The sequence below is a fragment of the Miniopterus schreibersii genome, assembly GCF_964146895.1.
Source record: "Miniopterus schreibersii genome assembly, chromosome: 19".
Taxonomy (NCBI): Eukaryota; Metazoa; Chordata; class Mammalia; order Chiroptera; family Miniopteridae; genus Miniopterus; species Miniopterus schreibersii.
This window is the reverse complement of record NC_138119.1, coordinates 9,762,369-9,789,436: the sequence shown is the minus strand read 5'-3', so window position 1 is coordinate 9,789,436 and position 27,068 is coordinate 9,762,369. Positions and strand designations below refer to the sequence as shown.

The window sequence follows — 27,068 nt, the reverse complement described above, 5'->3', positions numbered from 1 at the left end:
CAGGGCACTGAGCAAGTACTTCAAATACCCGGTTTCATATCATCTTCTCAGGAGACACCTGCAGTTTTCCCAGGGGCCAGAAGCTAAACCGGTGGTTCTTGAAGCTGGAAGAGTCAGGCTTGGGAAGGAAGGCTGTGATCACAGTTAATGAGCCACCTTGCAGGGCCAGGACCCAGCATTTGCTGGCCTTGCAGGGCCAGGGCCCAGCATTTGCTGGCCCTGCTCGGCAGGGAAAGGGCTTGTGGATATTCACACAAGAAGGTAGTTGTAGTCATTAAAGAAAATAGGGTGTTTTTCACGCTTCCTCTTTTCTTTTTCCTGTGAATCCCTTCCTTACACACTGCTGTCTCATTGTTTCTACAAGGTTGGGCAGAGACCAGCTAAAAAATTATTTCCAGCAAAAGGCCAGTATTGCTGATAAGTTGCATTCAGTGTTATCAGTAGCCATTAAGTTACATTTCTGAGAACTGGGGCGAAAGAAAATACTTTGTTATGTGATTCAGGAATACATTTTTTAAAAATAGATTAGAGATGAGACGAGACCTAAGACTGCCTTCCTTTCTCCGTAACTACCTTCCCCTGCCCACAGCCAAAATTTCCCACAGATTGGTTCTCACAAGGAATGAGACACAGATCTTGGGAAATCGATACTGATGGTATAACATTAAAACATTCCCAGCATCTCAGAGCCACATCAGTGCAGGAGTGCTGCACTGAGATATTGGTTAAAACAGGAAGACTATTTAGACATTAGCCAGTCCCGGGCCGAGAGGATCCACCTGAACATTTTAATGTGGGAGTGGGCAAATTTTTTCTGTAAAGAACCAGATAGTAAATATCTTAGGATTGTGGGCCATGGAGCCTCTGTCCCAACTACTCAACCTTGCCATTGTTGTCCAAAAGCAGCCACAGGCACTATGCAAGCAAGGCTGTATGGGTCTGACTGTATTCCAATACAATTTTACTTACAAAAAGAGGCAGGATGGATTTGGTGGCTGGCTGACCCCTGTTCTATCTATATTTTGAAAATCTATTTGCATTGGTGAACACAGCTTCCGTAAAGTGAACTGACATTTAATGAGTCACAAACAGCAAAGAATGACATGATAAAGGACTGACATGGATTTAATGACACAGAGTCCATACCGGTTGCTTAAACACCAGAGCACACTGTCCAGGGAACCATTATTAAATAAAACAACCTGCAAATAATGCAATTCTCACATACACAAGCGCACGTGCACACACACACACACACAACTAGTTACTTGTAGGGTCATTAAATTATTCACCATTTTAACAAACAGCTGTAAAATAACATTACAGTGGAGGAAAGTGTGCACAAACTTCAGAAACACAATTCAGTTCAGATTGTCTATGAACACAGGTTCTTAATTTGCACTTTTTCACATATGTAACAGCCTCTTGATCTTGAAGAGACGACATGGCTCAAGGGGTTCACTTGTCATCTCCTTCCAACGCGGGGCTCAAGATTTAAGCAAGCCGTTTAACTTATTTAATCTGCTCCAGGTTTTGCTCAGGAAAGGGCAGCCTGCACTTGACCAAACTCCCAGGAAACAAATGATACACTTGCCTCCACCTTCGTTAATGAGCTGGTGGAAGGAGTCTTCAGATTAACATTTGTAAGGGTGAACCACAGTTAACAAGGTTTGCTTGAGAAATACTATTATTCTAAAACTAAATGCAAGGAAACCACCCCCTGAATGCACTGAACCTCACTTAACGCAGATATGTTCCCTGAAGAATTGTAAGAAAAAATGGAATCACATTTTCGACGCACCGAGAGAGTGGGTGTTGATGGCTGGTCTGTTTCCTTCCGCAAAGGGGTTTGCTCACGGAGGGGATACCGAAGCAGTAGCTGCCTCTCTTATCCACGGTAACAGAAAGAACAAAAGAGGTCTGTGAAAGCCAAAGACTTCCAGTGCCTCTAAATTATTTTACATTAACTTCAATCTCCTCTCCCCATCAAACCCTTTCTCAAAAGCTGCTAACATGTAATGTCTTTGATGCAGATGAGACTGTGCGATAGTATAACCATGATAGCAAAAGGCCAAATAACCCATAAAGTGGACAGTCAACCCACGAAGAATCAGAAGTTCCATGAGATTTCATAGGCACAGACCTGAGAGAACTTAAAACAGCTGGAAGAGGCAGGTGTGCATGGAAAAAAAAAAAACACAACCCAAAGGAACAAGATCACCTACAAATGGGCCGTATTATTTTCGGGCAACTTCGTATCCAGACTATAAAATTCAGAATAAATAACAGACACTTGCTTTGCTCATATTACTCTCAACTAAAAAAAAAAAAAAGAAAAGAAAAAAAACCTTTTAGTGTCTTCCAAAACTACCTGTATTTTCAAAATCTATTTGCATTTGTGAATAACAATAACCTGATTAAGGGCAAGATCAACAAGCATTATACAAAGCCCTGAAGTCTCAGAATTTTTTTAAACAGTGTTTTTATAAAGACAAAAACATGCTTCTCTACAGTCCCCAGAGAGGTTCTTTGCTAGAATACAACTGATCGAGTAATAAATTACTGGCATCCCCGGAAAATATGCTAAAAATTGTAAAAACAACCTCGTAGTTGATTCCCTCCTCCCCCCTTCGTGTGTATCCAACAGTTTGGGAAGATGCTCCCATGAAAAATACGGGGTAACAATCACTAGTGAAGAAAACGGGGCTGCTCCCCACAACTCTAACCTCTAAAGGCTAACCTAGGGGAGGGACTTTCAGCCCAGGTAACTGAAATCTAGACAAGAGTCATCTAACTACAGCCCCTACTAGAAGTGTAACATACCCAGGACACCCTACTTATCTGACAAAGACCAGCTTTGTCGCCGAGGACGTCTTTGGCCCTGCTAGACTAGCCTTGATCTTCCATCAAGCATACGCATTTTCAGTGTCCTTGTTTCATTATATAAATCACAACAGGGAAGTCCTCCTAGCAGCTGAGCTGGAGAGCACAAAAGGTCAGACCACGCCTACCCACACTGTCAGCCCCTGCAAAACAGCCCGTCCCCGGGCCTCCCCTAAGACAAGGGCCGCAATACTGATCTACCTCACAAAGATGTGAGAAACAACTAACGATCATTAAAAAGCATAAAGCACTTTGCAAATATAAAAGTGCTAGTTTGGCATTTATAGAACCACCAGAAAACATTCATTGCTTGTGCTATTTGGCAATTTTGCATTTAGGCCTCTCCCTGCTTGTGTCCTCCTTGTATAAAGCCTGGAGCTTTCTACTGTGCCTCCCTAGGTAGGAGAAAAAAAAGAGTTTCTACTCAGACCAGGGCCCAGATCAATAAGGGTGGAGGTGGGGGCTCCAGGATCTCCCCCAGCACCACGGAGGGGGAGGGGTACACAGGTGCACAGGCAAAGGAGACCAAGGAGCCTTGCCACCCAACACCTGAACTTCTGCTGTCCTGTGTTTCTCACATAAGGCCAGCAAAGCTCTTGAGCTGGTTGAGCTTCGGAGCACGTCACTGGGGCAACTGTCGAGGATGGTCTGAGGTTCACTTGAAATAAGCAGCCAGCTGACCTGGGAAAGGGAAAGTCACACACAGCCGGGATTGTTCCACTTCCCTGCACGTAAAGATGGCAAGTGAGACCTGAAGGAAACACGGAGCCAGGCACACACCTGACACTGGGGGCCAGGGCCCGCTCACCCACACAGACGCCCTGGACCCAGCGTGAAGCCAAAAAACGTTTCAAAGGAAGCAGCAAAGAACCGGGGGGGGGGGGGGGGGGACCAGGATTTCCTAGAAATGAAAACCACTTATGAATGGATTTCTAAGAGTTTCACCTTTGAAATGAGGGTGTGTGGCTTTTCTGCCCAGTGTCCCCTGGATGCCTCAAAATAGCAGCTAACCGTGGCTCAGAAAGGAAGAGCATACAAAGTCCCCTCTCCTACAGGGCTGGCAAGGTGCCTCTGCTTTTCGTGGGACTCTAGCTGATGGGGGGGGGGCAGGGCAAAGGGTGGCTTAACACCTGGTGGGACCAGGAGCGAATTATTCACACCCGCATTTTCTTTTACCCCGTCCCCCCCACTCCAGCCACGCCCTCTCCCTCATTCCCACAGGCTCTCACAGCCCAGCCTACTCTAGTCCCGCCGTCCTGTTCCCTCCCACCCCCAACTCCATCTTCTCAAGGCCCCCAAAGTGCCGTTCAGCTCCTAGAGTGTGTCTGGGGAAGTCCGCACGCTCCAGCTCCTCTCCGCGTCGGCGAGGCGGCGGGCGAAACAGGGCACCCAAAGGAACCCCTCTTACTCGACCCTGCCCTGAAGGACCCCCTCGCACCAAAAGGGCCCCCGCCACTCTCAGGCTGCCCCCAGTCCTCCCCGCCTCGTCCCGGGGCGCGCCGCCCTAGCACAGGTGCAGCTTCTGGTGCTGCGCCAGGTGCGTCTTGTAGCGGAAGCCCTTGCCGCAGCCCGCGCACTTGTGCGGCTTGTTGCCGGTGTGGATGCGGCGGTGGCGGATCAGGTGGGAGCTCTGGATGAAGCTCTTGCCGCACTCGATGCACGTGTAGGGCTTCTCGCCCGTGTGCGTGCGCTGGTGCTGCGTGAGCGTGGAGAAGTCGCTGAAGCGCTTCTCGCACTGGCCGCAGCGGAAGGGCTTCTCGCCCGTGTGCACGCGCAGGTGGTTGACCAGGTGCGAGTTGCGGCCGAAGCCCTTGCCGCACTCGCGGCACACGTAGGGCCGCTCGCCCGAGTGCGTGCGCTTGTGCGTGAAGAGGTGCGAGCTGACGCTGAAGGTCTCGCCGCACTCGGAGCACATGTAGGGCTTCTCGCCCGTGTGCACGCGCTGGTGCTTCACCAGGTCCGAGCGCCAGCTGAAGCGCTTGCCGCACTCGCCGCAGCCGTGCGGCTTCTCGCCCGTGTGGATGCGCTGGTGGTTGGCCAGGTGCGAGCGGCGCACGAAGCCCTTGCCGCACTCCCCGCACGCGAAGGGCCGCAGCGCCGCCGCGCCCGCGCCGCCCGCCGCCGCGTGCGCGCGCCGGTGGCTCAGCAGGTGCGAGCTGAGGCTGAAGGCCTCGCCGCACTCGGGGCACGGGTAGGGCTTCTCGCCCGTGTGCAGCCGCCGGTGCTTGAGCAGGTCCGCGCGCCAGCTGAAGCTCTTGCCGCAGTCCGCGCACAGGTTGGGCCGCTCGCCCGTGTGCAGGCGCAGGTGGTTGGTCAGGTAGGTGTTGCGGCTGAAGCCCTTGCCGCACTCCCCGCAGCGGAACGGCTTCTCGCGCGGGGGCCGGGCCAGGGCAGGCCCCGCCCCGAAGCCCCCCGCCGCCGCGCCGCGCTCCCCGGCCAGGCCGAAGGGCGCCAGGCGGTGGATGCGCTGGTGCTGCAGGAAGGCGGCGCCCGGGCTGAAGCTCTCCCCGCAGTCCGGGCAGATGGTGGGCGCGTCCATGATGCTGGCCATCAGGCTGTCCAGCTCCCCGAGGTCCACGGCCACGGGGTGGTGCAGCCGGCGGAAGCGGCGGGGGGCCGGCTGCGCGCCCCGGGGCCGACTCCCCAGGGAGAGGTGACGCCTCCAGGGAAGCGCGGGCGCGGGCGGCGGCCCCTCCTCCCCCTCCGGCGGGGCCTCGCCCGCGCTCTCCTCCTCCCCGTCCTCGCCCCGGGGGCTCCGGGAAACGCCGTCGGACTCGGGCAGTCCCGGGAACGCGCCAGCCTGGTCGTCGTCCTGCTCACTCAGCAGCCCCTCTGCAACAGAAAAGGCGACAGAGCGGCGACTGTACCTGGAGCCCAGAAAGTAAGCCCGGAGGAAGCCAGGCACCAAGAAGAGTGTGGGCCGCGGAGTAACCCCCCAACTCACTCTCCTAAGACCCCCCCCCCGAGCGAGGTTCCACCTGTGCGGCCTCGGGAGGAAGGCCTGCGGGAGAGGATGCTCCGGAACCCGGGGGCGCTCACCCGCGGCCCCCTTGGCTCACCAGCTCCAGGCAGCCGGCTCTGGGCCCGCCAGGCCCACCCACTGTCCCCAGGCTCCCTCCCAAGGCCTGACAGTCTGCTTGAGCGGTCAAGTCTGGGCCAGGAGGGGCTCCCTTGAATCTCAGAAGAAACTTACTCACCCTAAGAGCGACCCAGGCCTTTCAAGGCCCTGACCTCAAAAGATAAGACCACTCCAGCCAACCACAAGAAAAGGCCACTGGGCCTAAGCAGGCCCTGGACTGACTTTTAAAGTGTGATTAGTCATTCTGGTACAGATGAAGGTGGAACAATACACCGAGCACACCCGAAATTAAGGGCTTTGCTATGGAAGGGGTGAGGAAGATGGGGGGGAGAGCTCTGGGCCTAGAGCTGCTGAGCCCAGCTTAGAGGCTGGTCCAGCACACACACTTGTCTGTCTCTGGTTGCTTATGCCCAAGCAGAGGGCTCTCCAGAAAGTCACTGGATATTAAAGAGCATGTGCTTGCCCTCGCTGCCAGTTTGGCTCAGTGGTTAGAGGGTCACCTGCGGACTGAAGGGTCTCGGGTTTGATTCTGGTCAAGGGCACCTACCTCAGTTGCAGGCTTGATCCCCAGCCCCAGTCGGCCAGTGCGGGATGCAACCAATTGATGTCTCTCTCTCACATTGATGTTTCTCTCCCCCCACCCCCGCCACGCTCCCACCCCTTCCTTCCACTCTCTCTAAAGAAATCAACGGAAAAAATATCCTGAGGATTAACAACAACAAAAGAAGAGCACGTGCTTGTGTGCACTGCTGGGACCCGGGATGAGCTACAGGGGGAAGAATGTAATCTCGCCGTCCTGGCCACAGGGGCTTCGGCTCGTTTCTGTCCCCGAGGCATGCACAGAGCAGGAAGAGTAAGGAATTCCCGAACACAGAACTGAATGCGGTTTCCAGGTCAGGAACAGCAAGGGATTGGGCAGAGGCCTTGGCACTCTGAGAATTAGCCACAGGAACGCGGGTTACATCACTTACCACTGAGTTCAGTTATCTGCAAACAGATAAATGACAGCAGCTGTAAACATCTGAAGACTGCTCCCGCTGCGCTCAGTGGGCCTTTGTATGTGGCAGCTCATTTATCTCTGCCAACAACCAGGTGAGCTAGGTTCTAATACTACCTGTGTCCCCTCTTGTCTTGTTCCAAGTTGATCTGCAGTAGTATTCTCCAAACTGTAAAGCGCTGTGCCAGTGACTACCCTCTTCACCCATCTATCAGCACAGCCCACCTCGCACTGGGCTGAAGAAAGGGATGTTCCCCGGGCTTAAAATGGTGCAAGCTGGGCTTAATGGTCTCTTTGGAGAGCCCCCTCACAGGACTGCTGCCCCCGGTTATGACTCAGGAGGAACTAGAAATAAACGCGAGCGGGGCAGCTTTCATGGAAAGTCCCGCATCTCACCTGCGCAGATGTCAGACACGGGTTCCCGCTCCTCCGAGTCCCCTCGTGGAGCGTCCTCCTGCGGGCTGGAGCCCGCGTCCTGCTCCGGGCAGCCTGCTGTCTTGTCTGCATCCTGTGCATTAGAGCCCATTTCTCTCTCTTCTGGGTTCTCTTCCCTGTCCTCTGAGTTCTCAAAATCGGAGCCCATGCCTGTGTCTTCCGAGTCCGGGGCTTCACACACACCGTGCTTGTCTTGTTCCATCCAGGAGGAACAGGACGAGGGAAGGTGACCAGGAATCCCTGCTCCAGACAAAACACAGATAAAGGTCACGTCAGTCTGGCCTCATTCCCTCACCTTGCCTGCCTTTGAATTCCAGTGGCACAGTCCCACGAAAAGTACAGAGTAACAAGCCTCAGATGGCAAATCTCTGCTCCACCTCACATTTTAAGGCAAACAGATCCGAGCGCAAAGGCGGCTGGTCTGGGTGCCAGAGGAATGGTGGCAACTCATCCTGAGGCCATAGGCTGGACCACAGTTTGATCTGTTTCCTTCTGTGAAGTGGGTGATTTTATTAACAGGGCTTTGTGGCGTTAACCATGGGGTAACAGTGGCATTCCCATTTTACAGCTGAGAAAATGGTGCTCAAAAGGAAGACCTGCTAGCCTAAGGCTAACATGTAAGCAGTAAAGAGGGGTTCGAATCCATTTCACTGTCTCCAAGTTCCATGCATTTCTTACTCTTAGTAAAGCTTGCCCTCGTCTAAATATATACAATTCGTATTTATCAATTACATCTCAATAAAGTTGGGGGGGGGCACTTGCCCTCCTCAAGCCCACAGCAATCTTGTGAGGATTTTCAGCTAATGATGGGTGGGCCTCTAAGGAGCCAGAGGAAAAGTACATTTGAGACGCAAGAATGACACTAACTTCTGGTCTAAGACCATGTCACCAGCAGCAGCACCAACCTGGCTTTGTGGTGAGGATCAGGCTTTCACAGGTCTGTTGGGAGTGGGTGGAAGAGATGCAGGGACCCTCCATATTAGAAGCCATCCCTACAGCCTTATGACACAGTTTGCCTTATTATATGTGTACTTTAATTATAGGGAGCCCTGAACAGAGCATGCCCCTGGCGTAACCAGTAACCCCTCTACAGAACAGGCAACATGGGAACTGCAGGGAGAAAATGACCTCAGATTCCTAAACCTTTCATAGACGTCAGGTTTGCATTTCAAATTTGAAGGGGCCCATGCCAAGACTGAGCCATGGAGCCAAAAATAATTTACTTCTGCCATCCATCACTCCTACAGCTCAGCTCATGGCAGCGAGGCAGTTTATAGGTCAAGCATCTTGGACTAAGACTTTAAAAATGTCCAATTCTCTCTGCCTTGGCAGCCCCCGAACAGAATTTGCAAGAACATGGCTAAGCGAGATGCCCCTTCCTTGGCTGGGAGCTTTTCCTGCCTCCACTGAGGGCTTCCCCGAGGCAGCCCTGGATCTGCTGAGACTCAAAGTGGAAAGCAGGAGCCATCCTGGCAGGGCCGGCCTCACTCTAGGGCCCAAGGGAAGTCAATTAACCTCTCATTGTCCCAATGTCTTCATCAATGCCCCTTAGCCTGTCTCACCAGCAAGGTGTCAGAAGGAAACATTACAAAGCACTTTGGAAAATACTGTAGAGGGGAACTGATGCTCTGAGTTTTACAAATGTGGAATAAATGTGATTTCTCTTTTTAATGTGCAATACACACATTATTTCTCTTTTTAAGTCCTGATGCCATTCCAGCATACCTCAAAGGCACGCTGGCCCCAGCATAATTTTGGTTGATATCACCCTAGAGAGCATATTATACCTTTTTCTCAGAGATGCTCTACTGCTTAGATCAGAGTGAAAAATCGAGCCCTTCCCTGAAACATCAGAGGAGAATGGCAGTGCCCGTGATTAGTCAGTCAGCAGTGTCCTGGAATGCAGCCGAGTTCCTTTAGAATGCATCCTGTTTAAAATGCCAGGTTTCAAACCCTCAGGATTAGGCTGTAGAAAATCCCATTCAAGTCATAAACCTTTTAAGAGGTCTGTCCCACAAAGGACTATTAATCCTGAACCACTTCTACCCATCACTCTCTCGCCTCCTGGAGCAATGCACAAGTACATCCCTCGAGTGTGCATATAGAACACACCCAGAAGGTGAGGGGTGCAGAGGGAAAAGCGGGGCTTTCAAGCATGTTTTAAGACCTACTGGCTCGCTGGTGGCTAAAAGCAGCGGAAGGGTGGGGTGGGGGAGGATTTTAGGGGGAACTAATCAATGGTTCCTGCCGATCTGAGACCAGCAAGAAGAATTTTACGTCTGTAAAGGAATCAAACGAGCATGTCACCAGAACTCACACATCCGAAATGGCACAGAGTGACTGCAGCTGTCCATCCTGCAAGGTGGAGTTTGGGGTCCACCTTGGGAACAGGGAAGCCTAAGGTTTCCCCTCTAAGCCTTTTTGAGGACAGAGCACCTTCTTAGAAAGTACCTCAGGTACAGCAAAAGCAAAGCAAGAGGACTTTCTTTTCTTTTTTATTTAATCTTCACCCAAGGATATGTGTTGTTGTTTTTTATTGATTTGAGAGAGAGAGGGAGGGGGGGAGAGGGAGAGAAACATCGACGTGAGAGGGAAACATCGGTCGGTTGCCTCCTGTAAACGCCCCAACCGGGATTGAACCCAAAACCTAGGTATGTGCCCTGACCGGGAATCGAACCCACAGCCTTTCGGTGTATGGGACGACACTCCAGCCAACTGCGCCACCCAGCCAGGGCTGAACCAAGAGGACTTTCTGATTTATGATTTCCTGGGAACCAAGAGAGAATTCATACCAGAGATACTAAATAAAGAAACAGAGTTTTTCTAAATGTAAAGGGGAAGTGGGGGAAAGGAAGAGTTGGGATCCCGCCCTCCGGGCTGGCATCTTCAAGTTCACAGTGCTGCCACACTCAGAACCAAGGAGAGTCTGGGCTCCCAGAGGGGGCGCGTCCACGGCCTCACCCCAGGGAAGGCTCTGAAGAGAGGGGGACGCTCCTGTCACCAGAGAAACGCCATTCATTTACAACATCTACTCAAATTTATTTTAAAATGCGGTATTAGTGCAAGACTGGAAATGCGCAGACTCAGTTAGTCGCATTCACGCCATTACATCATTGGTTCCGGGCAATTATCAAATAGCAGAAAGGCTACTTAGAGGTAAGGAAAGGCAGTCACGACATGTTATTAGATGAGAACCGGCTGGTTTAAAAATAGTCTCACCGTGTTTATTAGGGTATGCACACTAGCATATGTATTTACACGTGTACACACAGGTTCAGAGAGGGAAACCAGAAGATTGTTAAAATGTTAAACATCGCCTGGTCACCTCTGGGAGCTTTGTATAATTCAATCTTAACGACACCCCAAAGAAACAGGGTATTTCAGAGATGAGGAAATAGGCACAGAAGTGGCAGAGCAGGGATTCAGACCCCCGCGGTCCAGCTCCAGCAGCCACATTCTTACCCAAAAGCTGGTGTGTTGTTCGGGACTTTTCCTTTCTGTGAACACCTGTATACTCTACACTAAAGATTTATTTTTATCAGCGAAAATGCCAGCTTTGTTTTCAACCTGACAAAACACATTAAAGGAAAACCTATGACTGTTCTAGAAGCAACAAAAAGGAAGCCAAGGACGAGTTACGGTTACCCCGGTTTAGAAGACAGTTTTCAGAAACGTTATCTAGACACTGTGTCAGTCAGCAGATAGCTAAGCACACTTTGTTCCAACTCCCTTCCCCATTCATTCTCAAAATAAAAACTAGCAGCATGTTTTCTCAAGCAAGGCCAGGGATGGATAAGGAGTGGGTGGCAGGGCACTGTGACAGCTTTGTGGCTAGACTGTCCTAGGTTCAAGTCCTGTGCTCTGTCAGCTACTTGACCTTGTGCAAGTTACTTAGCCTTGCTGGGCCTCAGATTCTGCATCCATAAAAACAGGTATCTGCCACCTACCATGTAAGATTGTTGCAAAAGCAGTTGGCACATGGTAGAGACACAATAATTGGTAGTTAAGAAACGTAAGCCAACTTGATTTTATAAATTACACACATACACACACGCACCCCTCCTAAATTGAAGGTCAAGGCTATATTCACCTTTGGCCAGTACAAGCAGAGCTGCCTCTGGCCTGGCTGCTAAAGGCTGTATTAATGCGTTGCCCACCTTGTGGAGCCAGGAGCCAGGGAGGGACTAGCTTCTTGGGGAACTGGGGCGAAGGGAAAAAAGCTCAGTTCCATATGGTTTGGAGACGCTGATGACCCATCCTGCATACGGAAAGTGTAAGTCCACAGCTGAATGAGATGGACGGTTCAACAAACCCTGACTTACACCACCTGTAAGGGAGCTCTTCCCGCTCCAGTAAGGAGGGATAGAAGTGTACGGGGAAAAACAAATGGGCAGACAAGATTGATTCTGCATCCAGCTGTAATCCCTGAATTAGCAGCAAGGGACGAGCCCTGGTTTTTTGGCCAGCACAGCCACCGTGCTGTGTGGCTTTGAGTATTTGCCCCCTCTGGGCTTCTGTTCAATAAGGAGGTTGGGTTTGAATGTACCGGAGTCCTCTTATAGTTGGTCATACGACATGGTCAGTTAATCCAGGAGGCAGCACTGTGAGTTTCATTAGACATTTTCAGTGGCAGCTTGCTTACTCAACTGGCACAGCGAGCCGTGAGCTCCCCAAACACCCACCACCAGCACCACCACCACCACATGATCTTGGATGCGGATCAGTTCAGGGTAGGATCAGCCAACTTCGCCAAGACTGCTCAAATCCTAGTTTTTAGAACTTGCAATATTTTCATGTCCCTTCCTCCCACCGCATACCCTCTCCCCCAACTCAAAAAAAAGTAATGTTCATGACCCTGTAAAGCGACTAGGAAAATACTCAAGTGCCTTCTAGACAAGCTCAGCCTCATTTGAAAGACTGTAATCAGATCAGTTTGAAGATAATGCTACAGAGTGGAAGTAACTGTGATAAGATGATGGAAAGAAGGAAGGGGGGAGGGATGGGGGAATGAGAGGGGGGAGCGGAAGGGAAGCCAGCAGCAGAGCCGGAACTGGAATTGAACCTCAGCTTATTGGCACACTTTCCCAATGGCCCCCACTGAGGTTACCCCCATCACTTCATGGATTCAATTTCATTTCCTGCGAAGGGGTGGGGGCAGATAAGCCCACACCCCTCCCCCACCTTCCTAAAACTGGCTGGCTTTCTGGGCGGCACAGGACCCCACACTCATGCCACCTTCCACTGGGGTGGCTATGAGGAGTGACGTGCTGGGGGCTCCGCTGTGAGCCGGTCACCCACTCAAACATCCGAGGCAGCTGACACAGCACCTGAGTGGGTCCCTCTCATTTACCTCCATTAATTCCGTGAGGGTCACCCACCCTGTTTCACACGCGAAGAAAAGTGAGGCTCAGCAAGTTGAGCTCTGGCTCCCAGGTAGAGTCAGGACTCAAACCAGCATTTCTGGGCTCCATGCCATCGCATTTCCTATTCTGCTGGCTCCTAGGAACGTAAGAGGCAGCAAGCGAAGGCATGTCACAAGACCAAGGACAGGAATGACCCACCTAGCAGCCACTCCCTGAAGGACAGAGAATGGAGGGAGCCAGCAGCCTGAGCCAAGACCTCTCCCACCCCCTCCCCACCTCCCCACCTGCCCACTCCCCACCTGCGGTTCTGGTTCCGGGGAGTCATGTGCCAAGGCCATTGCCAGGTGGCCTGGAGCCAGGCCTGCGGTGGGGCTGTCATGTCAAGGGAAGGAAGCTATCAGGCGGCTGGCCAAGAGAGGCTCCCTCTCCGCCTCCTCGGGCTGCAGCTCCCTTCCTGTCCCCCTGTCTTCTTGCTGGTCCCTGCCTTACCTCCCCGCCTCCCAGCCGCAGGCCAAGGCCGCCCTGCTCACTTCCCACGGCCCCTGCGCGCCATGCTCTCCCAAGGGAGGGTCCTACAGCAGAGGCCAGGCCGGGCCGCCCCACTGGGTAGGAGGCTGGAAAACAATTTCAGTCTGCAGTTCCAAAGGCTAAACTCATGACCATAACCGGGGGCTAACCAGGGATTCCAGGGGGTTAATCATTTGTCAGTCTTCAGCACCAAATGGGTAAACAGTCAACTAGCCTCTCAGGGGATATGGCCATAAGGGTCCTGCCTCCTCACTCTGGTCAGAAAGAACCCTAGGGGCAAAGAGATCAACCTCACCTATTTGTGGGGGATGCCTCCAAGAGCAACGAGAAGGTGTTCGCACCCGAGGGGGCAGCTGACTTCCCCAGTCCCACACCCAGACTCTCCAACCCGAAATGCCAGCCTCTCAAGTGGGAGACAGCTGCGTGAGCTGACATTAATTCCTGACCGAGAAATCTGAAAGATTACTGCAGCTAAGTATTCACCACTCTCCATACAGGAGGAGCTAAAATAATGTGGTTTCTTCTTCGAGGTCACTGCTCTTCTACACGGAGAGGGAAGCCCAAGTTGAAACAGGAGAAAGGCTCAAAGCCAAGGCAACTGAGAAATCAACTTCCACTCCCATGGCCAGAGCTAGTCTGAGATGCCTTCCAATCTCCATGGTCAAGAATAGCAGCGTCCTTGGGATCAGGCATTTCCTGTCAGTTGGTTGGGCTGAGGCCCCCTCTATTTGGCCAGAGGGCCTCAGCTCGTCACAGCTACCCGGCCTTCACCACCACCCCACACCTCTTGTACAAAGTAAGAAATATCACAATACAGAGACAGACTCTAAGAACCATGAAAGTGAGACCACCTGCCGAGGTGAGAAGGCACAAAGCTAAAGGTTTTCACGCAGCCGTTAACTCGTCCCTATTTTACACTTAACTCATTAGAAGGTTCTACCTGATGCACAGAGACTCCTTCTGTTCATGATCCCACCCACCTCATGGCATCACAGCACCACCACTACCTGTATACACCCTCAGCTTCTTTCCTTACCCAGCACCTGGGCAGAAGTATCTTTAGATACCCCCTCAGCAGGTTCAAATGGTCAACGTTTGTGTTTCATGGACTCATAGACTTGGGTGTCCCTTATCTCAAACTCCTTCTACAGACAGGAAACTCAGGCTCAGAGAGAAAGGGACCAGGTCAGAGACTGAAAGGTAGTTTGCTAGAAGAGTTATGACTAAAATCTCATTTTTCTGATGGCTTCTCTAATGATCTTTCAATTTCTTTAATATAAAACACCACTTCAAAAACAGCCAGATAAATCCAGGGCATATACTCGTTTGGGGTTTTTTTGCACTATTTGTTCAGGGTTCTACAGAGAAACAGAACCAACTGGATTCGTATATAGAAAGTTATTTTAAGAAACTGGCTCCTGTGATTACGGACACCGGCAAGTACAAAACCTGCGGGGTGGCCCAGCAGACTGGAGACTCAGAGCTGATGCTACAGTTTCAGCCTAAAGATCTGTGGGGAATTCCTTCTTGCTCAAGGGAACCAGTCTTTTCGTTCCAGTCAGGCCTTCAATTGATTGGGCAAGGCCCACTCACAATTATGGAGGGCAACTTGCTTTACTCGAAGTCCATCAATTTGAATATTAATCTTATCTAAAAACTCTGCCACAGAAGCACACAGAATAATGTTTGATCAAATATCTGTGTAGCTACTGTCCCAGCCAAATTAATGCATAAAATTTACCACCACACACACTGCCGCTAAATGATAGTCTGTGATAATCCCATCATAGGTCCAAAGGTACTCATAAAACATCTTATTTTTCATAAAAGCCTTTATCAGATTGTTGAATGAGGTGTCTGTAGAGGGCAAGCAGGAAAAAATCAACATTCATCTTAATTAAAGATCTACACAGACACAGGCACGCACCTCCACAGCAGAAAGGAATGCAATTTAATAATCTATTTCACTGAAGGATGAAAGAGAAAACAGGCTTAGAATGCACAGGGTGTGCATGTGGGACACGGGGGTTGTTAACAAGCAGCTTCGTTCTGGGAGAGTTGATGCTGGAATCCCGTTAAGGTTACCAGATGGGGCCAGGTGACCTCAGGAAGTCTCTTCCAACCCAGATGATTCTCTGACCATATTTCCAGTGGAATGAACAGTCCTCAAGGGATTGTTCATCACTGCAAATAGGGACAGAGGAGTGTTGGGACCAAGGGGTTTGAGGCACACATTCAGTCGGCCCAGTTTCCCACTGCAGATTCAACAGGAAAAAGCACTCTTCCTTCTCTGCCCCAAATAACTGTGTGTTCCTGCCCAGTCCATTGCAGCAGCGGGTAGGTGACACCTCTGCGTACAACCTGCCAAGGCGTCTTCCAACAAAGAGAAAGCAGCAATAAATGTAGAGACCTCGCCTGACACTTCAACTTTCCTGCCTGATTAAAATTTAAACTCCACTAGCTAGATTGCTTTCAGCATAAAGTGAAACATTGACAGACACTGAAAAGCCTTTACAAAAAATACTTAGGCTACTCTTATTTCCTTAAAAATAACATTATCAGCAAAACCCAGATCACAGGAAACTATGAAAGACACATGATCCGGTTTCTTCAACGACAGTGACAAAAAATGGCAAGAAAAAAATACAAAGGAGGAAAACCCATTAAGTCAAAAAACTTGAGATGTATCATCTAACCTCAGGGTATAGAACCTATTTGAATCTCGGTTCAAATGAACTGCAAAAATAAATTATAAGGTGACTGGGGAATTGTGAATACTAATATTTGATATTAAGGAATCATTCCTTTTTTTTAAGGTGTTGGTATGGGAGTTAAGTTTACAGAGAGCTCTTATATCTTTACGAGATACATAATGAGATTTTGCAGATGAGACGGGATTTCCGTAATTTGCTTCATTTGAAATGATGTCTAGAATTCCAGGGCAAAGGGGAATGGGCAGGGAAGCAGATGAAACAAACAGGGTGGTGGCATATGAGGTTTTAGTACAAGACGCTGTCTACTTTTATATTTGTTAGAAAACTTAACACAAAACTTTAATGAAAACATAATTTTTTTCTGAAATTTAAGGTTGATTATAGTCATTGAAGTTCTGAGCAAACCATAATAAAATGTCAGGGACTTCCACAAAAGGATCAGCCTGCTTTTACTAATTATGCCAAATCAAAAGTAATTATAATGCTTGATACTGAATCTAGAGCCCATGGGAATTGGGAGAGAGGCAGTAGGGTAAAGGGACTAAAGAAACTTAAGTTTGATGTTTTTGAGGGTTTTTTTGTGTGTGTGTTTTTAACTTATATTTATGAGATGGAGGAATAGCTGTTCTATCCAAAATAGAATCAGAATCCTATTTCCGCTTTCATCTCCTTTTATATTTCCAAAGAACTCAAAGAAGGATGCTGCCAAAGCCAGTGCTTATTGTTTATTTCCACCCTTAGTTCAGCAACTCTACACTCAAGACCAAGGGGGGCCTGGCTGGTGTGGCTCAGTTGGTCAGGAGGTTGCCGGTTCAGTTCCCAGTCAGGGCACATGCTTGGGTGTCGGGCTCGACCCCCAGTGGGCAGTCATGCAGGAGGCAGCCGATCAATGTTTCTCTCTCATCGATGTTTCTATCCCTCTTTTTCTCTCTCCCTTCTTCTCTCTGAAATCAATAAAAACATATTTTTAAAAAAAGACCAAGGAGAAATAGACCTGGTCCTGACAGCTCTGGGAGAGGGATGCTTTATCCCCAGGAAAGTCAAACTGACAAAAGGATGTGAGTGTCCAACGGATGAAGCACACTGCTAACTGGTCATCCCCAGAATGATCTTCTAAGCCTAAGGGGATGAAAAACGCCAGGGTGTGTGTCACTGAAAAGGAAGGTAATATACTAATGATTTATGAACATGTGATCTCTAGGAGATGAACCCTGGCAGGAACAGTTACTTCACTAGCCCAAACGGAGAACTTTTAAATTTAGCCAGTGTCCTTCTCAGAGGAGCTCCGAGGATGCCATCCAGATGGACTCACACCACATTACAGAGATCAGCTTGAGGATATCATACTCCCACTTCGTGCTGGAAACCAAGAGCTCGAAGATACTTTCCGCCTTAGCCAAGGGTGTGCGCTAAGTCTATGATGCACAGAACCAGTCACAGGGCCCAGCTTCCATCCAGGAAGGAAGGGACACATCTGTCTCAAGGAGGTTGTAGCCCTGGCCCGTGTGACTCAGTGGTTAGAGCATCGGCCGGTGCAACAAAGGGGCCTGGGTTCAATTCCCAGTCAAGGGCACGTACCTGGGTTGCAGGTTAGATCCCCAGCCCGGGTCAGGACACGTGCGGGAAGCAACCAGTGGTGTGTCTCCTTCACATCCATGTTTCTCTCCCTTTCTTCCCCTCCCTTTCTCTCTCAGAATCAATGGGAAAAGTATCCTCTGGTGATGATTAATAGAAAGGAGGTTGTAGCATCCAGGGCTCCTCGACGGCTCCTACACCAAAATTCCCAAGTCAGGCTCAGGCTGGTTGAGTTCCTTGAGTCCCTTTTACCCCCAGTCCCTAGCATTTCCTGGAGAGAGCAGCAGTCTACACCAGCTTATAAATAGAACAGTGGTGTTTTCCTTAGGCATGGGTTCTTCGCCTACGAGCCCTCAGAGTCCACAAACTCCCTGAAACCTTATGTGAATGTGTCTGTGGAAACTTATTCCTGATGAGAAGGCCCATGGCTTTCCCTTGGCCTTTGAAAGGATTCACGGCACAAAAACAAGACAAAAACCCTGTTATAAACCAGTACCACAGAGGGCTCATGATACATGCCCAATCACAGCATTGCAGAAATCACCCAGAGTGGTGTTGGGGGTCAGGGGTAAGAGCAATTTCACCATTATATGCCATGAATCTTTTGGGGGGCTGGTGGAGAAGTGAGATACTGACCGTAAATCCCAAATCAGGGAGAAGCACAAAAATATCAGTACATTTCAAACAGGGGGGGATGGAGGAGGATGGGGGACCTCGCAAATGCAACCTGCCTGATCCAGTTTGCTGATCTTGGCTAGCAGCCTGATTTAAAGATGAGTCAGGCAACAGAGACGCAGCCAGGTTAAGGGCAGACATGAGCCTAAATTACTATCTCAACTTTTGTCCCAATCCCCTTTCTCAACCCAACAGAGCCTACTGTGCTTGGCTAAAACATTCACATGGGGCCGGGCCCTCCCGGCATCATTAGTTCACCTCTTTGTGTTTCCTAATCGCTTGTGTTATGTGGCAGATGCACTAAGAGGGAGTTAAGTTGCTCTTCGGGCCTCTGACACACTGCCTCTCAAGGATGTAGCTAATTTATACAAGTTTGACCCTGGGTTTACAGTTCCCATCAGCTGCTTACTTGGGCAGGGAGTCAAAGCACATTAATCAAACCCTAACCTACCCAGGACATAAAACACTCTGTTAGTTAATCCCTCCCTTGTCAAAGAAAGAAAAATAAAAATCTGGCTAAAGTCACCAACTCATTCCCAACAAATCCTCAAAATGTTCGCAAAGTCATCCTGCCTGCACATAACACAGAAAGACCCAGGTGAAGAAAGGGATTCTGGGAGTGACACAAAACTGCAATATAAGGAGCCCGGCCCACACTTCAATGGCAGTAAGGAGGTGCGAGCTCCTCCAACCTGGCCCATTATGACAAACAGGCCCTCGGGTTCGCCCCCTTTCCCACCGCATCTTTTCACTCCTGCCTTAACCTCTGTGCATTCTCTGTGTGGAAGGTGGTCCAAAAATGGGCCAGGTGGCAGGCCAATCACAAGCTAAATTTTTCTTAAGAGCCCGAACGGCATGGCTCAGCAGTTGAGCATGGACCTAGGACCCAGGAGGTCACGGTTTGATTCCCCGTCAGGGCACAGGCCCGGGTTGTGGGCTCCATCCCCGGGGGGCATGCAGGAGGCAGCCGATCAATGATTGTCATCATTGATGTTTCTCTCTCTCCCTCTCCCTTCCTCTCTCTGAAATCAATAAAGACATAATTTTTTTTTTAAAAAACACCTAAAATTCTTTAAAAAAATTTTTTTTGCCGAAGAGACTGTACCCACAGACAAGAGAATTTCACTTTTTGTTGGTGTTGCTGATTTTTCTTGTTCTCTCCCAGACTCCTGCTAATTTTTTTATTGTAATTTTTACTTATTTTTTCCTGTAGAAAATGTTCTTCAAGTTCAACATCCTGTGATCCTCTGAAACAGTCTCTGATCTAACAGGTTTGGGAATATATATCTGTTTGCCTTAAAGAAAACAGACATTTTGTTGGCTAGAAAAAAAAAGTCATTTGAGTTGGCATGGACTTAATGGAGTGTTATGGTAAGTATTTAATAATTCCAAGTCCTTGGTGCAGCATTTGAAAGAAAAGCCATCATAAAAGAGCAAGAGGGAGAGACAGAGAAACAGAGAGGGGAAGAAAGCCTATGAAACATCGGCCTGAAGAATTAGTTCTGCTTATACCAATTTAAAAGAATCTTTCAGGACTTTTTTTCAATCAAACTATGAAACTCTCCTTAAAAGTGAAGACCCTTTCTTCTGCAGCATGTTTTTTGTTGTTGTTAACCCTGAGGATATTTTTCCATTGATTTTTAGAGAGTGGAAGGGGGAGGAGGGTAGAGAGAGAGAAAAATATCAATGTGAGGGACATCGACTGCTTGCCTCCCACATGCGCCCCAATCTGGGCAGGGGTCGGACCTGCAACGTGCCCTGGACGGGGAATCGAACTGGAGACACTGAGTTGTGCAGGGAAATGCTCTAACCACTGGGCAATAAGATTATTGTTGAGTGTTCAGGAAGAATTATTATGATGTGACTCTGTACAACTTTCAGGTACTTGTCCCTATCTTATTCTGCCTAATATTAGTTTTTAAAATATAACCATGGTTATAAGAATCTGCATCTTACTGTTTGCTTTTTGCCTCCCCAACACCTCCAAAATGTAAGCTCTCTCTGGGAACATACTGTTTTCTTCACTTTGGTGGCTCCTCCACATAATAAGCCCTCAAATACTTCTTGAAATGGATAAAATTAGGTGCAATTATTTCTCTCCCTCAGTCTCAAAAGGAAGAACCAGACCAGGAAACCTAGTGATCTGGCCAAGATCACATCAGGTAAGGCAGAGCCATGGAAACAGCCTAGCTCTCTTAGCTAGATCCAATAACCTGTCAGCACCAGGAGCCAGGCATGCTTAATTATGCTGCTAAACAGACAGGCATGATAGAAAGTGGTGATTAGCTTCAAAAGTTAGACAGAACCTTCTCGAAAAGGAATCCTGTGTCCCTGGGCCAAATGTCAGCCAAGGGGCATTTGATGCAAACAGCCCTTGTTTGCATCAAAGAGTCCTGTGCGAATGCCCCCTCCACTCCAAGCTTGAAGACTCAGGTCAGCTGTGCAAAGCACAGGTGCACAGAGCTGTGCTTGTGTTCACGGTGGGAGATGCTACTAGACCCTCCCAGTCCGACCAGGGCAACTGCTTCTCTCTACCCCTGGAGGAAAGACAGGACCAGAACGAACAGAAATTAAGTAAGGAATGAAAAAGACCAACACTCAACCTCTACACAGTAATGGGACTAAATAAGTGGTAGCTTGGGGAGCCCAGGGAAGAGAGAGGTACAACAGGGAGCACAGTTAAAAATAAGAGAAATTTATATTGCACAGTAAACGTGTCTATTCAGACTGAAGTTTAGTCTCGGTTGTCAAGGGTTCGGGGGTTTGTTTGGTTTTTCTTACTATGACAAGAAATGCAGGCATTTCCTCATTTCTCTTCTCACCTGATGCAATCATCAGCCTAGAAATCCCTTTTCCTAAGAGTCCAGAATTAAGCTATGAGACAAACACAGGCTCTTAAAGACATCTGTACAAAGGGTACATCTACATCGGAAGTAGGTGGCCAAAATATTCCCCAAACTACCGATTGTATCGATACACACAAGAGCACCTGGTAGTGAGTGGGGAAACAGAAGCCGTCTCTATAGCAACTGCACCCAAGCGAGCTCGGGCTGTGGTCACAATCTGGTTAAATTCAATTGCCATTTACCTTCTAAGAAAATAAAAAATAAAAGGTTGGGGAGCATTTCTTCAAGTTTATGTCACACTTTGGTTTCTCATTTTTGGGGTAAACTGGTTTAACATTAAAAAAATCTGGCACATGTACACTACCTCCCAAAGAAAAATATAGGAAAAGTTCATATTCAGGGTGTCCCCCCCAAAATGTATACACGCTTTAAAACTGATAGCTCAACTGATGTTTCTCTTTTCAGATTTAACCCATTTGAATGAACAATTATTCAAAGTGAGTATATATTTTTGGGGACACCCTGTATATAAAAATATATCAAGACAATAAGAAGACAAGCCACAGACTGGGAAAAAATATTTGCAAAAGACCTAACTGATAAAGGACTGCCATCCAAAGTACACAAAGAACTCTTAAAACTGAACTGTAAGAATATAAGCCTAATTTTTAAATGGGCGAAAGAGTGAAACAGACGACTCCCCAAAGATATGTAGATGGCAAATAAGCCCATGAGAAGATGCTCAGCATCATATATCATTAGGGGGCTGCAAATTAAACCAATAATGAGATAGTACAGACTTATTAAAATGGGAAAAATTCCAAACACTGACAACACCAAATGCTGGTGAGGATGTGGAGCAGCAGGAGGTAGGTTCAATCTCGTGGTGAGTAAAAAAGCCTTTGTTCCCAAAGAGGAGAGATCTTTCCACCAACCCCATGAAGATATGATGCGTTGAACCCCAACTCCATGGCCCAGGCAAATCATGCTACTCTCAGAGGTTAGGAAAACCAGAATGAATTCTCTTCCTTCCTCAATCCAGCCTCTCTTTTTTCTTTCCTTCCCCCCCCCCCCATCTGCAGGAGCAGGGGACCCCTTCTGAATTTCTCAGATGTGAAACAAAGAAGCCCTTTCTAGAAGATATAGTAGAAGGTGGGCGTGACAGCAAAGGGGAAGAGACTGAAGCAATGGACCCACCCCTGCTCCCCAACATCAATAAAACACGGTAATCGCTTAGTGCCGATGGGAGTCAAGCTGGTGAAACTCAGCAATACACAGATCTGCTCAGGCACAGTTCCTGTTGGTGCTCACTTCTTTTGGCAGCCCTGGGGGAAAGACGAAAATTAACCAAGAAAATGACCCCTCTGATCCCTCCCCTACAAGCCGTCAATGTGCACATAATGTTTCGCGCCTGTATTTCTGCATGTAGTTATTGCCAACTCATTGTCAGCTCACAGTTCCTGAAACCCCACCATATGTCGAGTTGTGTCCTGGACATAGAGTTCCTGCCATGTGCAGGGGATATGCAGATATTCCGCGTGGGGGCTTAGTCAAGTGTATTTTCATTAAGAAGACATTCAGCTCCAGGTATGTCAGATGATGCAGAAAATGAGGGGAGAGGCCGAGTGTGGCATGGAGCGTCAAGAAAGGCGACCTAGAAGGGCTGAGGCTTGGTCTGGAGGGAGGAACAGAAAGAATTCAGATAGTCTGGGAGAACAGGAAAAAGAATTCCAGGCAAACAGTTCTGTGCCCAAAGGTTTTATTAGGGATTCTGAACCTTATGTTCCCAACTGGTGGTCATTGGAGTTTAAGGGCATAAAAAAATAATTTATGAAAAACCAGTGCCTCTCAGGATGAGATCCAGTAGGATGAACTCAGAAGCCCAACAGTGTTCCTGGTAGGAAACCTGGAAAGTGGAGGACCTTGGGAGAAGGGCAAGAGAGCTGATGGCTTTCTCCCAAGGAAAGCACAGCTACACCCATTCTGAACAGCCGTGGGAGTCAACAGTCCTAAATTGCACTCTATCTTCAGTTCAGAATCCGGGAATCCAAGCAAGTTTCTTAGCTTCTCTCTGAGTCCCAGTTTCCTCATTTTTAGAATGGAGATAATACGTAAATCACCATACTGAGGCAATGCATGCAAATTGCCTAATAGTTGACATATAGATGCTCAATAAACAGTAGCTGTTGTCATCACATAAAAAATTGTCCAGTTAGAGATAAGTGAGGGACTACAAAACTGCCGTGCCTTTGAGGAAAGTTTAGAGTCTGATCTGTCTTGCATTTTTATAGGCTACACTTTAATCCTGGTTGATTGCTTGGGCCATAAAAATCAAAGCGACTTGGTGGATGCCAGTAGCTCAGTTCCAAAGAGCAGGATGGCCTTTGTAGAAAGCGCATGGCACCTTCACAACTGAGAGGTGTCCTCTCGGTCCAAGAGCATGACAAAGGTCATTGATTATCCACTTGGGATTAATCCATTCTATACCCTGCCTCTAGAGTTTGAGAGTTTAAGCTGGCCAAGAACCTATTCAAGAAACTTTCAATGGATGTCTTTGTACCAGACACCTTGACAGATCCTTTTAGGGTCTCTTCACCCAGAAGCAAAAGGAAAAGCTCCAGTCTCTCATGTACTGGATGCTTTAGATACACAATTGCCATGAATCCTCACAGGTCTGCAAGAAAGACTTTACAGAAAAGAGATCACTTAAGATATATGCATTCTTTCAATTTTTTCACTCATTCCTTCATTTACCCACATTTTCCAAGTAAAAATCCTTTGGCACCTGCTAGGTATAAAGTGTGGGGTAGAGGAAGTCACTGATCTCAAAGGGTAACAGTTTGAAGGGGAGAAAGGTAAACATCCAGCTATGACAAGGTAACACAAAGGTGTGTGTCATCTGGAGGATACTAGTACCATGAGGATGAGAGTGATTCTGACCAGGGGGCCTGGGAAGGCTTCTACAAGGGCGCTCTGCCAGCATCCTCTGGGCTAGGATTTGGAGACAGTAATCAGGGACAGTGCAGGGATGCCCAACAAGCATGGAGTTCAGCCTGATGGAGACACACAGGTAGAAGAATGTCTGTCTCACCTGGGAATGGGGAGCCGTCTGCTGCAGGGATGGGCAGGTAATATGGGGTGGGCAGGGGCCAATGAAGGATAGCAGAAGGTGGGCACTGAATTGTGAAGAGTTGTGAATGCCAAACGCAGCAGTTACCTCTGTTGAGTACATTTAACGATACATGTACCAAGAATCCTGTTGGGGAGGGGGTGCTTAGGATCTTAGCTACAAAGAAAATGGCATTAACTTGGGTTCAGGCTCCAGATCTCTTAAGGACACCACAGCCTTTTCCCCCCCACCCTACATTAGCAGGCAATATCTTTCTTGCCTTAATGTATCATCGTTAACCAGCGTTTACCCTTTCCCCTTCCCTTAACTGGACACTAGTCATTAGGCAAACATGTAGATTCTGAGGAAACCCAAAGAGCTCTGGGGGAGGAGGGGAGAAATGTGAAACAAGGCCATCAGCCTGAGTCACACAGCCTTGGGTGAGGTCACCTCCCTGCTCCGCTTCAGCTGCATCGGCTGGTTTTTCTGATTTGCTTCCATTCACCACCTTATCTCAAGTCATTTTTAAAGGCCACCTGTGTGCCTTTCTGTACAGTAAAGGGTAAAACAGCTTCCCACTTCGGCTCGTGGTGCACGCAGGTGCCATCTTCTCTTTGGATCCCAACTGAACTTTTGGCATCAGATTTCCCCCAACAAACACACACACACAGAGACAGAGACAGAGACAGAGACAGAGGAGAAAGCCACTATGTTCCAACCAGAAATCAATCCTGAATTCAGAGCTTTTCCTCTTTATTTCACAATCCCGACCCTTAGGCCCTCACTGTTTCCCCCACTCCACTCTTACCTCACTTCAGACGCTTCGTCTCTCCTGGAGGAGCTCATGAAAAATGTTTGGTGCCCCTACAAGCCACTCGAGCGGGTGCAGGGCTCTATGCCTAGCACCCTGACCCTGAGCCTTGGGTGCCGCTGGGCCCCCCCCGCAGTGGCATTGTTAAAGGTCCATGGGGCTCTTACATTGTATTCCACACGAAACAACGCCCTACGCTGGCTGGTTAAGGGGCTGAGGTCAACACCTGGGTGCAGCAGTGAGAAACACGGGGGGGGGGGGGGCGACACACGGAGGCCCCCGAGGCGAGCGAGCGGAGCTCCAGCAGGACCTGGGCGCCTCACAGCTGCCGGCTCCCCCACCCCAGCTCCCCAGCACTGCTGACTTACTAGCCCGTCTCCACCCGCCTGGACCACGCCCGTCCCACCGGACGCCGCCGTAGGGGATGCACCGCGTTCGTGTCGCCCTACAGGTGAAGGGCAAAGGGGCCCACTGATAGGGCAAGGCTGCTTCACCAACTCGAGCCCAGCCTGGCGCTCCTGGGGCAAGGGGTGGGTGACTCAACACCGCGTGGCGGGGGGGGGGGGGGGGGGGTCCTGGCCAGTCCCAGGGGCGCGGCAGCGCGGTCCCGAAGCCCGAAGCCCGAAGCCTGCCGCAGTGTCCGCCGGCCCCAAGGACCGCTCCGGCCCGCGTGGCCGCTGCTCCCCGCTCGGCCCCACCGCCCTCTCCTCCCCGCACGCGCTTCGCCCCGCGCCCCGCGCCCCGCGCTCGGGGCTGAGCTTCGGCATCCCCCCGGGTGAAGGCGTCAGCTTCGCCCCCACCCGCCGGCAGGCTGGGAAGACTCCCAGAGCCCGAGGGCCACCCCTCCAGGGGCGCCCCTCTCCCCACCCACCCAGCCTTAGGTGCCGTGTGGCCGGTCTGAGCGCAGCCCAAGGCGCTGACCTGAGCCGGCCGGATGGAGCGGAGGGAAAGGGAGCACACGCTTCATAAGGACCCAAGGTGACGCGCTGCCCCTCCTCGGGGCCCCCGGCCCCACCCCTTCAGCCCCGAGTGGGGCCGGGGGCGCGGACGGACGAGGCTGGGGCGCGCGGTCGGGCCGGCCGGCAGCTGCACACAAAGCCCTTGGTCTCCTCCGCGCCGCGCGGGCTCCTCCCCGGGCTCCGTCGTTCCGAGGGTCTCGGATGCCCCCTTCGGTGGTCGGCGGGACGGTCCGACTCCGTCTCGCAGCGCTGCCCCCTCCCCGCCCCTCGCCACCGACCCCGCGGGAGCTCGGCCGGGGGCGTGGGCGCCGCCGCAGCACCCCCTGCGCCCCGGGGGGCGGACAGCGCTCGGGTCTCCCAGGCGCAACTTCGCGCGGCCGGCCCGCCGCCCACTCGGGGCGCACACCCACCGCGCAGCGGCCGCCCGCGCCGGGATGAGCCCCGTCTCCCGGCGGGCAGCCCAGCCGCGGGCGCGCTCCTACCTGCGCGGCGGCCGCGCGGCCAGGGCGAGGGTCCGAGCGCCCGGCCCGAGCCCCCGCCGCGGCGCCGCTGCCCTTGTGCTGCGGCGGCGGCAGCTGGGCGGCCGCGGGCTCCGGGCACCCTGGCTGGCTGGCGGGCTGCCCGCTGACTCCTCACTGGGGCTTCCTGCGGGGCTGGACAAAGGACATTTCCTGGGAGGAGCAGGGGACTGTTCCCAGCATGCCCCGATTTGTAGTTCCCGGGGACTTCCTGCCACCGGCGCGGCGCCGGCCGGACGGGGACCCCGACGCTGGAGGAAGGATGCTCCGCGCATCCCTACGCGCTCCGGGGAAGGGGCGGCGCGGGGCGCACCGTGCGCCCAGCCCCGCGCCTCCTGGGGACGCGCCCCCGGCCCGGGTCCGCGCGCTCCCGGCGCAGGCGGCCGTCGCCTCAGGAGGGGACCCTGCCTGGAAAGGCCTCTTCTTCAGAAAGGAGGAAGTTTGGGGTGGGTTCGCTTTGGGTTGACTTGGATTTTTTTAAAAAACAGATTCTCTCTGTTCCCATCCCGCCAGGACCCCGCCTGGAGCGGATGAAAGGGCTTGAGCGCTCACCAGGAACGCAGGTTCCTGAAGATC

The 27,068-nt window shown here is 50.5% G+C and overlaps 1 protein-coding gene across 1 annotated transcript; it reads right to left on the bottom strand.

Moving 5' to 3' along the window:
* Nucleotides 1-1,107: 1,107 nt before the first annotated feature.
* On the bottom strand, nucleotides 1,108-26,538 carry ZNF697 (zinc finger protein 697). Its single transcript, XM_081121154.1, has 3 exons — nucleotides 26,457-26,538; nucleotides 7,356-7,634; nucleotides 1,108-5,715 (listed from the first exon to the last, which is right to left on the bottom strand). The coding sequence occupies exons 2-3, from the start codon at nucleotides 7,594-7,596 to the stop codon at nucleotides 4,388-4,390; spliced, it is 1,569 nt and encodes a 522-aa protein (XP_080977280.1). The 5' UTR covers nucleotides 7,597-7,634; nucleotides 26,457-26,538; the 3' UTR covers nucleotides 1,108-4,387.
* Nucleotides 26,539-27,068: the final 530 nt, after the last annotated feature.

Bases quoted from the DNA above. Each gene is read 5' to 3' on its own strand.
- ZNF697 (XM_081121154.1), bottom strand. From the start codon at position 7,596: ATGGAACAAGACAAGCACGGTGTGTGTGAAGCCCCGGACTCGGAAGAC. The intron at 5,716-7,355 runs GTGAGATGCGGG...TTTCTGTTGCAG, and splicing joins CGTGTCTGACATCTGCGCAG to AGGGGCTGCTGAGTGAGCAG.